Source organism: Pararge aegeria, chromosome 1, assembly GCF_905163445.1.
Source record: "Pararge aegeria chromosome 1, ilParAegt1.1, whole genome shotgun sequence".
Taxonomy (NCBI): Eukaryota; Metazoa; Arthropoda; class Insecta; order Lepidoptera; family Nymphalidae; genus Pararge; species Pararge aegeria.
Genome location: NC_053180.1, coordinates 4,023,695 through 4,037,643, shown reverse-complemented (window position 1 = coordinate 4,037,643; position 13,949 = coordinate 4,023,695). Strand labels below are relative to the sequence as shown.

General features: G+C 39.0%; 1 protein-coding gene across 3 annotated transcripts in view; it reads left to right on the top strand.

Annotated features, from left to right (window-relative positions):
• Positions 1 to 13,949, top strand: part of LOC120637310 — a 24,917-nt gene extending 10,968 nt beyond the window's left edge. For all 3 annotated transcript variants that reach the window (XM_039909112.1, XM_039909104.1, XM_039909094.1), the window contains 4 exons: positions 1,695 to 1,869; positions 1,985 to 4,139; positions 6,133 to 7,746; positions 10,808 to 13,949. In XM_039909112.1, the coding sequence (XP_039765046.1) occupies positions 1,695 to 1,869; positions 1,985 to 4,139; positions 6,133 to 7,746; positions 10,808 to 10,875 (4,012 nt within the window). In that variant the 3' untranslated portion in view covers positions 10,876 to 13,949. The remainder of the gene's footprint in view (positions 1 to 1,694; positions 1,870 to 1,984; positions 4,140 to 6,132; positions 7,747 to 10,807) is intronic.

The following is a 13,949-nucleotide window of genomic DNA, read 5'->3' as shown; positions in this document are numbered from 1 at the left end:
CCGCATAATGGTAAAGATAAGTAGGGCAACGCGTTATTTAAGAAACCGAGAAGAACGCGTAGGAAATCGCGAGACATTGATATTTGTCTATTACGTTAGGTAATGTTAAAAATTGTAATTTATAATTTCTTCAATCCTTATACTCCACACGAAACAAATCTTCGGCAATGCAGTTATAGGCTATTGATAATATAAATGAGGGCCTAACATGTTGTAGGAAACCTTTAATCTTCGACAAAAGACCATTAATAGAAATTGATTGATGCAACTATTACAGCGAAGGCCAGTTACAGAGTTAATAATTTTTTTATGCCATTATACAATTTCCACGTACACGCTCACATTTCAACTGATGTAGATGGTCTTTGTTAGTTGTGTGATAAGTGGGATCCTAAATATCGACAGACAGACGACATCAAACGAGTCGCGGGGAGCCACTGGATTCAAGCGTGCCAGAATCGTGAAGTTTCGAACGCCCTAAAAAAGACCTATGTCCAGCAGTGGACGACAATCGGTTAATTTGATTATGATGATGAAATAAAAAATACCAGTAAGCTCTCGATCTTGTAGTGCCTATAATTATAACTAACAACTTTTGTTATATTGAAAAAAACATGTTATTTCTATAAAGTGATATAACACAGTGAAAATAAATGTGATCAGCGAAAAAGTCACCGCTGCGAGTGAGTCAAGTTAAAAAAAAGACTTGGAACAAAAGTTGATAGTATGAATGTAAACAAGTACAGGCCGAGAGCTATTTGTAATTTTTATTTAAAACCCTGTTTAACATAGTTGTTAGGTTAAAGAATACGTAACGTAATGTTAGTGGTTTAGTTTAAAACTGCGTAGGTACTCATAGACGTAAACTTCGCGTCACTGAGTATAAACCGAGCGATCGAACGTCATAGAATGAATAGGAGTTTATTTAAATTTTCAGTATCTAAAATATGCATCTAAATAACATTCTATAAAGAGCAAGGTTTATCTACTTGGGATTGTGATGTTGTGATGATAAAATTACTTTAATTTCAAAGGAATAATATTCTATGCCTAAAAGTGACGTCTGAAAAACTGCCTTCCATTCATTCATATATTCATTTATTTATCGTACGTAATCGTATGCGTAAGATGCCACAGAAAAGCATATTCTAACCTACTACGACAAATAATTTATTACGTGTCTTCTTCTACTTTTAACTTTAAAATAAAAACTTTATCTGCATACAATTTGTTATACGTAAAATTATCTCGTGCAAACATGCACCCCCTGTTGTTTTGTTGTTACACACCCATAAATATGCTTAAATAAAGTTTTTTTTTTATAGGAAACTATTAATGATACATTAAGCAGATTTTAATGCTCTAACTTCATGAACATAAAACTTTATACATTAAGCGGAATCCTTCTTCATTAAAAACCCTTCTGAATGATGGCCCTAGGTAAGGTAATGTAGGCAAAGGTATTGTATGGAGGTCTCTCAGAGTCTCTGCCATCTTAGGTTGATCATCGTAATGTCGATACACATCAAGTTGACTACACAACCCTGTTCATCTTGTATGTTCTGCACATTAAATCATACCAGCTCTCAGTAAAAAATACAAATGTGCTATGACGGTAACGTGTGCGCTTTTTATATTACTTGTGTGAAGTAATATACCCAGAAAATTAATTTTGTAATATTTCGTTGTTCTAGGTTTCCGTCCCCCTCGTACACAACCGACACGTTCCCCGCGCCCCCTCCTCCCCCGTACCGCCAGGTGTTGCCTAGACCCCGGCTCCCGCCCACGCGGGTCACCCCAGAGGACCTGCAAGCTTTACTGCCGCCTCCTCCCACGTCGATGGACCAGAAGACGCAGTCTAGTTTTCAGGTACGTTGTGGAACAAGAAACAGTGAACTCCGAAATTAAGTTCGATAAAGTGGTCCAAATCAAAAACACTTGTGTGTCTGAACTTCAGTTACATGTTGGTTTTGTTATTTTTCAGGAGTTTCAGAGGTATCAACAGCAGTACAATGCGCGGCAGCGAGCGGCGTCTAGGGCGGCTTCCCAGACCGATTGGAACGAGCCCTACCGGGACACGCTGGGCCTTTCCATTCCCGACTTGTCGGACAACTGCGACCTTGACCAGTTGCTCCCCACGCTGGGGGGAGACCTGCACCTCGACGACACCACCCTCTCCGCCATTTCAGACCTAGACACCAACTCCAAACTAGATCTGATCTACGGCACCGCTCAAGATTCCCTACACAACGCAAACGAATCAACCCCGGACTCTCTCCTTCAGGAGATTACCGGCGGCCAGTTCCCACCCACACTCAACGGGCCCTACAACCAAGAGATGACCCCCTCTACAAGTCAAACAAACGTGAATGTGAATAATGATGTGCCTTCAAAACCTACTGAAACCTTCCAATCTAATTCGGAGACCACATTCATGCCGCCGCCGCCCGTTCCTCCACAGACTACGAAATTCCACATGAACTCCCCAAACCATATGAACTCCCCAAACCACATGAACTCCCCAAATCACACTAACTCCCCGAATCACACGAACTCCCAAAATCATACGATAGTTAATACGCATCATCCGCCTTTTAAGTCGCCTCCGAACGCGACGTATGCGTCCCTGAGTAGTATGAATTCGGATCGAATGATGGACAGAAGTCAGTCGTCGACCATGCCGCCTCCGATGAGACTGCCGGTGAGGGCGGCGGCAGTGTCCACGGCGACCGTGGGCTCGCAAGCCTCGGCGCAGGAGATCGAAGAGCAGAGCAAGCAGTACCTGATCAAAACACTCATGAGGGACGACGACCCACCGCCGCCTCCGAAGCAGCAGGAAAAGAAAGTCGAGGAGGTGACCGTCGCTCAGTGTAAAGTTAAGGACTCAGCCACTGAAACTACACCGGAAATCTTCGGTATCGCAAAAGTCGTAGAGGACGATAGTAAAAAAGAGGAGGATTTGAAAGCGAAAAATAAATTAATCAAAAATGATGATAAGTTGCTAGCGCAAAAAGGTGGCAAGCCGAGAACGGGTGGAGCGAAAGAGAAACCTGCTATTTTGAAAGAAAAGATAGTGAGGGATGTAAAGTCTACCAAAGTTGCCTTACCGCGACCGCACGTCGCGAAACCTGCTACTCCGGCTCCCGAGGCGCCCAAGTCGCCTTCCGGAGAGAAGGAGTCTATTAAGTTGAGATTGAAATTAGATAAGAATGAACCCATCGTCCAGCCTGTCTACAAAGCTGACGTGAGTTTCGTTAACCAGCCACCAAAAGGCGAGAAACCTATAGAGGGCGAGCTTAGGGTACCGCCCTTACATATCAGCCTTAGAGGCCGGAATTCGGCAGTGATAAAGAACTCCAAGAAGGAAAAGAAAAAGTTTGGTCCAGGTGAGCCTAATTTGAAGAAGATTAAGATCAGAAAATCTCTTGATTCCGACGAGAAGTCTCACAGGCGAGATTCGGAGGAAAGCCTCGCGTCAAAATCGGGAGATAGCACTGAAAACTCAAAGACTGATGAGTATTTACATGTTAAAAATTTAAAGCTAAATAACCATTATGGTGAGGGCGAAATTAAGACAGATATCACAGGAGACAACAATGTGGTGTATAGGATGAAAACTTTGTCGAAAAACGCCCACATAGTGACCAAGTCACACGACTACAAACTCAATAATAAAGTGCAGGGTCTGATGAAAAAGAAGTCAAAACTTCTTAGCGAGAGCAGCAAATCAATGGAAAAAGAGCGGGACAAAGAATGGAGAAATGACTTGTTAGAGAAGGAAGGCAAATACGCCCAGAATGAGGGCTACAGAGAGATGGCAAACAACCATGAAGTAAAAAAGAAGTTACCTACACCAAAAGTAGACAAGGAGGGTGTGAAATGTGATAACTTAAAGTCCAGTGACGTAAAGACAGTGTTGGACGCGGACTATGGTGAAGTGAAATCTGGTGCTAGTGAATTAGACAGTCGGTTGTTAAAGTGTCATAAGAGCCTAGAACGGACGCTCAGTGTTGACGATGAGAAATACGAACGTGAGGAGAATAAACTAAAACGGACACTTACAGATAGTGCAATAATATCACCTAACGGACTGATTGCTTCCGAGAAGAAAAGGAAAACAAGCCATAGTTCCTGTCCAGGTACGTATGTCGACTTGCAAGTGTAGTTGTTAAGTTGTAAATAATAATAGGATCTTTTAAATAACTAAACCTACTTGAATGGATTATTTTATTATGGTTGAAAAGTTTGCTGTTTACTAAACTATAGCACTGGTTATGAGTGATCTGTTGTCCGTTAAGGCGTTCTAACCATCATTATCAGATCTTTATTGATTTAAAATGGGCCCTATTTGGACAGTAAATGGCTCCAACTTGATAGTAGATAATTTCAAATAAAAGAGAATTGTTCTAATTGGTTGACCCAATAAAGATGGTGAAACTTACTCACAGTCACATGGCAAGTCAACATGGTACTCCTACCCCTTAATAATCTTTGTGCTGCAGGAATTCACTTGGAGCATTTATCGAATCTTGCATACTTGTTACCAAAAACTGATGTGGGTATTTTTGATCGAACTTTTCATGTTGATTTGAAGTGGATTACTGTTGATTAGGTTAAATTAAGAAAGCCCACCATATTTGAAGTTGGTTACTATTAATTTTATTTATTATTTATTTACGCAAGGGCTGTTCATAAAGTATGTTTGCCGGCATAACCAACACCTACATTTCTTAAATTAGTGTTATTTCCTGGCAGGAACTACTTAACAACTTTATTTATTTAAAAAAATCACAAGGATGATGCAAAATAAACAAACCAAGGGTTTATAATTTGGATGGTACCTATTTTTGTAAATAATAGAAAATAATTTTGTCATTTTTGGTTTTGCTTAATTTTTTTCAGCCGATAGATTAATCTAATTTCTTATTTTTACTTGTCTTTTTTGCACTTTATGTTTAGGTTCTAGAACCACAATAACAATACAAATAAAGTTATGTATATATGAAAATTTTAACATATTTTATGTACAGCCCATAGTATAGCTATAAGTTAAACTGCCTCACTCTGTTAATTTGTGAATAAGTCATTTTATTATGTTTTTAATGGGATATATCTAGGTTTTTAAATAAAATTATACATAACTATGGAGAGAGATGAGTTACGCATGTTAAAATGTAGAAAGTAATAGGAAAATAATGTTAAAGAGTACAAATTTACAAAATTGTAAATAATTATTCAAGTTATAATTGGACATAATAGTAATTTTATATTTTTTTTTATTTTTGTTATAATAAAAAGTATGAATAAATAAATGAATAGTAATTTAATCATGTGTAGAACAATTGCATGTAGAATTATTTAGAAATTATGTGAATACTGTATATTCATAACACAAAATAAATTTATTTGATTTTACACTAATAATTATTTTATTTTGACTCAAAAGATAATAGGCTATAGATCTTACTTGAGATCTATCAATTTCTCTCAAAGTTAAAGCAGGATTATTTAGGTAATTTGAAAATGTTTTTATTTTTAAAACCAAATTTTTCACGATATCTTGAATTAAGTTTATCAAATTACACATCTGTAAATAAAGTACATAATTCATTCAGTAAAAATCATTTTAGAGCAATTTGGCATCAACCAAAACTGTTACCTTGGTCAGATTTATTGTGTTCTTGGTCAGTTTCTTCTATGCAAGGTCACAAATGACACTGATGCCAGATCGATCATAATGGCCGCCTTAAATTTTTAAGCAAAGAATTATACCGGAAACACATTTATAATACACCACCGCAAGCCACGCACTTTCAGTCGAACCGAATTATAAAATTTTCTATGATCAAAAACACTAGTGTTGCTAGAGTGTTTCTGGCTTACTGCCATCGCTTAAAGTAGTATTATTTCAAAATGACAATTAGTTTGAAATATCTTCACATCCTATGAATAAGGATCACAAAACTGAAACATAACTACAGTAATATCTAAATAATACTGTTTAAAGCGGCGGTATTATTCCGGCTGGTCATAGAAAATAAAAGGAATTCATTTGAGGCGGCGAGGGGTGGGGCGTTTAAGTGTACCGGGGTCGTAAATATCATCTCAAGAGTACGTTTGCTTGCGTTCCAGATCCCCCTGGTTCGACAAACATAGGCACGATAGGCGGCAGTCGCGTGGACTCGCCGCCACCCGCCGCTAGTCAGCGCGCCGGGGCTCTCTCCCCGCGCCGCAAGGACCGGCCCAAGGACATGTCCTACTGCAAGCTGGTGGCCGAGCGAGCCGCCAGGCCCGACACCGACAAGTTCGGCAACCGGTCGCCCAACTCGCAGGCCCAGGGCGAGGACTCGGGCATAGAGTCAATGGACGCGCTCTCCGAGAAATCCCCCAACCAAGCCAGCCAGTCGCCGCCCGGCCCGCAAAGGAAAGAGCGGCTAGACATGCCCCGATCCACCAGCCCGACTTCCGTGCAGAGGATAATAGGCGTCATAGACCAGCCGCCCGCCTCAGACGAACTCCTCGAGAGGCTATCCCTGGCGGCCGCACAGCCCCACTACGACCCTGTGCCGCCCGACCTCGATGACATGGGCGACATCGAGGCAGAACTCGCGAAGATGCACGCCGACCACGTCAACGGCGACGACGCGCCGCGCAGGCCGCCCGCGGACACCAGCACCAAAGAAGTCAAGAGAGAGCCCACGCCCATACTCAGGGACGAGGACAAATGCGCCCAGAGTATAGATAGAGATAGCAAGAATGAATTGAAAACCGAGGCGAAGTCGGTCGGTGAAACGAAACTAGAATCTAATATTGCTCAAAATGTCGATACGTGTAAAGAGGAATTGCAGTCGCCCAAGAAGGAAAAAGGACTCGACGATTTCGATCACCTCCCTAGCAGAGTCTCCCCGCCACTGTTCACGTACTCCAATCAAGAGAAAGTTTGCGCGAACGATACCCTAGAGGCGAAAGACGACCAATCCGGCATCGAGAACGGAGAGACGAAAGATCGAGAGAGCGAAGTGAAGGATAAGCAGGAGCCGAAGATGGAAAGGTTACCGCTCAAGGCTGACTTTCCCGATAAGAGCTTACTAGAACAATTGCTAATAGAAATTCCTACGCCGGACTACGTCGGGAAAAGGCCAGGATCGCCATCGCCTTCGACGCTGGAGAGGGTTGCGCGAAGTAGCGTACGCACGAGATCGAGCAGCAAAATGAACAGTCCGGCGGATGGGCCGAAAACGCCGCGTCTCAGTCCTGGTATAAACAAAGTGGAGCGGTCGGATTCGCCAGCGTTACAGCAGCCCAGAAATTGCCTTCGGAGTGGGTCGGTAGACAAGATCAGCCCGAGAGCGGTGAACGCGGTGAGTGCGCCGACGAAACCGCCGCCCGGGGGGAAGCGGAAGAGACGCGAGTCTGAGAGCTCGTGCGCATCAACCATCAGTTGCGAGGAAGGGGTGTCTCCAGGCCGGCTGAAGAAGAAGCCGAGACGGTTAGACCAGAAAACGTTAATAGCCGCTGTCGTTACTGGGGGAAAGGTGAAGAAGGAGTCGGATAGTGATAGCGATGAGCCGTTAATATGCAAGGTGCGAGGGAAAGGGGTTAAGGCGGTGAAGCCCGGGATGAAAGTGCCGAAGGGGGCGGAGGGTGTGGGCACGAGGCGGTCGGTGCGGCACGGGTCCACGCCAGCGCCGGCGGCACCTGTCCCGCCTAATAGCACACCTGTGAGGCGGAAAACAAGAAGTGCAGGTGAGTTTGTTTTGAAGTTTACTCTCGATCAGTAACGAATCCCTCTAAATAAGAACTATCTTTATACAACGTGTAAATGAAAACCGAAATAATACTTTACAGGCTTATCTGTGAAACCGAAACGCTAATAGTTTTTGCGTAAACCATTGCCATAGATTTTACTGAAAGAAATCAGATACAGCGCTACATAATCGCATATCTAGCATCACATGCAAAATTAAAATGTGCATGTGTCCATTTATTAGGTACGTGTCGCATAGCGTAGGTACTATGCTCGTGTCGGTATCATAAGTAAAAACTTATAATGTTTTGAATTCGTTAGTATATAAATATGCTTCTTTTGATTGAATGTTTTACAGGGATTCCTTATGAAATATGCACCCTTAGACAGTATTTCGTAATTCGGTTACACGTTGTATATATGTATTGCAACTGTCTCTGTATTTTTATATGGTCCAACTAGACCGGCTGCCGATTGTAGTTACTTACAACTGGTAATCTCCATACAGAACGCAAAATTTGACAGCTACAGTTGTTAACTCATCGCAAATTTTATGACACAATAACACCGATTAGCAAATGTAAGAAAAGTTACTGAATAGGCATTGGCCATGCGAATCACTAGCAACTCGCTGTTACTTATAAATGTAAATAAAATTTGGATATAAAATTTTTATATTTCATTCATATTACTTATGTTTGTCCTTCAATAGACATTTTATTTTCCATTCAGTTGACTTATTATTTTTGTAATAATTGAGTTACATGAAAAAATAAATGGGTAAATAGGTTGCTTTATCATTTACCATAATTATTCGTGTTTAGCGAATCCTGTCGCGTCGTCTGTTTACGTAATGGGAGATCTACCTACACTGCGCTTTTCGGTGTGAGGTAATATTACGTCACACACATGTAATGCTCTCTCTGTCTAATCAGCAATGTTATAACGCTTATAACTTCATACCACATACTTCATGAGAGAATGCGGATTCTAATCCCGACATTTTGATTCTGTTTTCTCATCATTTCCAATTTCATGTTGTCCATTGAAGATATAATCCAAATTCAATTTTTTTCGATCTTGATCAAATTTAAAGGACACTGTATTTACCACGATGGCGTTGTAATAACATTTTTTTTTCTTATTTATGATTATTAATATAATAAGAAAACAAGTCAATGTCCTAGCGTGAGTTTCTTACTGAGTAACGCCGAAAGTGGCGGTGCAGCCGTCAAATTTACTCAACCGCTCGAAATATTCAAATCATTAATAAGGAATTAAGGTTCTCATTTTTTCAACGGGATAAATATAAAGCATTCATACTTTCATTTTTCATTAGCCGTTTCCCGCGTTCTTAGTCCACGTTTTTTAGGGGTTTTTTTTAAATCCCGTGTGTTTTTTACAAATGCCTATGTCACTCTCCGCGGATTCCTTGAACTAACTCTATGCCAAAAATCCAGTCTTTCGGTTGGTCAGTAAAGTAAGGACAAACAAACGAATAAACTTTCACATTTTTATTATTATTAAGTTTAACTGTGAGGTGAAGGTGATAACTACTACTGATAACTACTGATAACTACTATATGCTAGGTAACTTAACTATATGTTAATTTCGCATTCTTACTTGGCTGAGTTGAAATTTGCTTTCCTTAACGTTCGTGCATGTAGCATGAACAAATTTCACCTCAGACTGTTAAAATTATGAAACCACTCGTCAGTTACGTCATTCCAGCGAACTAAAAACGTGCGTTCTGAATAATGATTAGAAAATATTTTTCATACCACTGGCCCTACAATACCTTATTACTAGACCCAGTATCTAAAAATGAAGAACTTCAAATAATATTATTGGTACTAGTCCTGGAGACTGAAAAGTATAGTATTTACGCCAGGCAACACTATCTTCGACTTTGGCGATCTTAAACCCCATCCACATAGGATTCTACATGCAATACCGTCGTTCAGATGCAAAATAATCGGGACCTTTCCGTCGATCGTAACGTAAGACAGCTTTTTTATAGTAATAATTGACTGACCAAGCAGGTCAAAAAAGTGGAAATCCGTCGCTTATAAGTAGAGCAATATTAAACAATATGCAACACATGCTACAAAGCGCCGCTCTGTGTTCAAACCTGAGGCGTAGGTGGTGGTAATTAAAAAAAAATCTAAAATGAATTATTATATACTGTTCGTAACATGATAGCCCAATTAATATTATTCTGAAATAATAATTATTTATATAAATAATCGTGTTTTTAAACTGTGGTTCACTCTCAACAAAACACGGTTACACGGTTGTAAATAAAATCGTTCCTTTAACGATTACTTTCCTTTTATCTAAATAAAAGTGTGAAAAAGAATTTAAAAATAATAGCAGTACATACTTATTTAAAAGTGAATTACCCTCACTTTATATTTCGTTGCCCAATATTTTATTTGAAGAAGTATCTGATGTATTTCTACAATATGTTGCTTGGCGGGGGGTCGATTCAAATCTCATCTAATCTTACGTTGGAGAGAGGGGTCTCGGCAAATATCACGCATTTTTTTTTGCCAAACTTTTACTACACATAATTAAACTCTCAGCAATATTGATAGTATTAACTAGTTAGTCGTATGTGAAAGCACGAAGCATTTTTTTTTCTTTTTACAATAACAATCCAACGTGCTTACGTATGAAACCCACATTTGAAAAATCTGTTGAGGGGGTTGAATAAAATCTAGCGACATCTCACCAGCACGGCTAGCATCGGCAGGAGACAATTATCTCACCGGAGAAAGTATAAAAATGTATCTTTTCCTACAGCTTTATCAACTCTCAGAGCATTGGCGCACAGGTGGAAATAATATCCAAATAATATATGTGTAATAATAAACGGGAGTAAACGCAGGTGGACACGTTAATTATATCCCTTGGCAGGGGATATAATCGGGCGATATAGTATTTGTCTCCTGCCCGTGCTAACCCTGCAGGACGGGAGGGAGGGACAGAAAATTAAAAAAACACCTCTCGTAATTTATGGACGTGCCCTTGTACTATCAGTTGATGTGATGTTCCAGTCGGTGAAGGCGGCACGCCGAGTGCGGGGGCGGTGCGGCGGCGGCGCGTGTCCCGCGACGGCAAGTGACGGCGGCGCCGCGCGGGCTGTGCCGCGCCCTCTCCCCTGCCCCTCCCGCTGCCGCTGCTGTACCCGCTCGAATGACCCGCGCGCACTGCGCTCGCGCAGCGGGCGGGCGCACCGCACCCTCCGCCCGCAGTGCGGCCACGCAACACTGTACCACCAGCTCCGCATACTGTGTACGTGAAGTGTACCCTATACTACGGTCCGCCCTCCCGATGTCCGGCGACATACAAACTCAGTGATGTGCTTATTTACAGTTATCAGGAAGTGCTTTCGTGTGCGAAATTTTGTGGGATTTGAAAAAATTTTATGAATCTCAGGCGTTTGTAAAATAAAATAAAAATAAAAAAAGTTTTGAATATTGTGCAATAATGTGAAGAAGATATCCTTTGAGGAGTTTTAACAGAGTTTTTAACGTGTGATTTTTTTATATTATTAAATTTATTGATTGACGCGGGCTAGGCGATCGATATACAATGTTATGTGATGAAGTAAGTGTTCATACGTTCCTGATGTAAGCACTTTTAAAATCGACCGGGCGTGAGACGTTTTTGTAGAACTTTTTTTAAATTAGTGAACAAATCATGTTACCATTCACTATAAAGCACTCGACGTTTTGTTTAATTGTAAGTTTATTTCTTCTATCAAATATTTTTAAGAGCGTCTTAATTACCATAGGGCCAGACTCGGTATAGGGGTCCGGAGCCAAAAGTGGAGCCTTAGTTTAGCATAGAGATGTATCAATATTGTACAAAAGAGCACTCGTCTTACAGGCACATTGTTATAATAGGTTTAATACCCGAGAGATATAAAGAAGTAAATGCATAAAGTTTTAAAAGATATTTTCATACGTTTTTGCACGTAAACTGTAGGCGTCGTGATATGTAAACTGCGTTGTAGTTTTAATCAGCTCTGTCGAGGAGTGGCCGTCATGAATCAGTGTTGTTATTGTATGGAATTTAGATTTACGGATCGAACGTTAGGGTGTTTTACTCTGAAAATCTTAATTACTTTAAATAATTCTTAATATTTAAATTTAATAAAAAAAGATAAATTAGATGTAACAAATATTGCCTTGAGTGTTAAATGTTTTTGCTAGGGAGAAGTTCTGTGCCTTTTCCGATAAATTAATATTTATAGAGTCATTACAATGGCATTAACTGGCTTATTACGTCATAAACTTTTTACTTAAAATTTTTGTAACAAATACTATTCAAATTTTGTATGTTCTCTCAGATTTCACTTTTATTGAGAAATATTAAGTTGACGTACCCAATTTTTTGTGTTATATAAAATAGTACACATAATAACCATATTATATTCTAAAGTTAAGGAGTTGTTTGAATGTGCTAATCTAAGGAACTACTTGTTTGAAAAGTATTCTCGTTTTTATTGAGGTAGTTATAAGTTCAATTTACAAACACTAATTCAACTGTAAAGTCTGTTTGCAGAGGTTTTATAAACTCTACCGTGAAAGAAACGTTTAATGAGTCACTGGATGAAATATCTTATATGAGGTTATTGCTTCTGATTACTTATCTATATTAATTCTATATCAATTTGTTTGTTAATAAATATAAAATAGTGTAAAACGCCCTATGTTTTGCCAAGACGACCACTTCCCGCGTGACGCGCGCCGCTAATACGTTGTGATGTTAGCGTTTTTGTAAGTAAGTAAATTCACGACCAATAATTGTAATTTAAATGTGACATGATACTTGAATAATTTCTTAGTGAACTGATAATAATTGTGACTGAGTGTTTCAGCAGTTTGTCTGTTTGGGCTTCCAGTAAACTAAACTATATTTATTTTATCATCCCATTTATTATATTGACTACTTTCCGGTAAGGGTCTATTCAGGCATATCAGGTCATGGTTTTTGACGAAAAAAGCGAAATCACCAGCAGCAGTAATTTACTCAATCATAATACATCAGTAATTATATTTGTCATTATTTGTTTACATATAAATTTATACAACAACTAAATAAGCTACCATAACTGTTATAATGTATTTTTTTACAACATTTTTAAACACTGTGAAATCTGCCTGATTACATACAGGTAAGGTTAGAAACAAATTTATTCAAATTGTATGCAAGTCTCTTTACTCAAAGGGAATACTGGCACTGTCCTGATTCTGATATGTCTTGATAGACTATTATATGACGTGTTTTTCGCCGACCTTTGTGACATAAAATTTTATAATCTTGAACCAGTGATCCTATATTAGACTTGTAGGCTAGCCTTTTCTTTGCACTGTATATACTAAATTGAAATATTGACAAAAAATTAGTTGCCTAAGTAGATGTTAGAAGTTATTATCTCAACTTGAAAGTTCACTTAGCAATTTTTATAGTTATCAATCCATATTGTTTTGCTTCTATCTTTGCAAAGTTTTCCATTTGCAATTTAAATTTTCGTTATATTTTTGATTGTTGAATCAATTGACATTTAGCTGAAATATTATGATCATTTTATTTAATTAGAGTATGTATAGCATATAGAATTATAGTGTTTTTTTATTAATTTCATTTGCGGTTCCTATGTCTGAAAGGATGAAATTCAAAGCAATAATTTGTGGATGTGACATTTCTGATATCTTTTTATAGAAAAGATATATCCTCGACTGCCTTAAAGTTTTTAGTATATTAGAATTTGCATCGTAATTGCGGTATTAATAGTTTTTCCAAAAAACCCTTTTGTCCTTAAATCAACAATGTTCAACTTTATTAGGTCGGACAGTGATAGTGCTACAATACAAAATTTTTAGATTGTATGTAGTATTTATAGTATATTGAATATTTTATAATTAAATATAAAGAACATTGCCTGATAAATTGTGCCCTAAAACGTGTGCAGTGGTATGGAGCTGTGTGTGACTACATAATTTAGTGTTAGGGTCTGCGGCGAGCCTTGGGTGGGAGCAAAGCTGTCTTGTACACATGCTTTATGTTTTGCAAATAATTAGGTTCTTCTTTTTAAATTATTAGTTGAAAGATTCGGGTTATCTCGATGTATAATCTCTTGTAAATTTTTGTGTATAGGTGGGAAAATTAATATAATATGTTACATGTTAA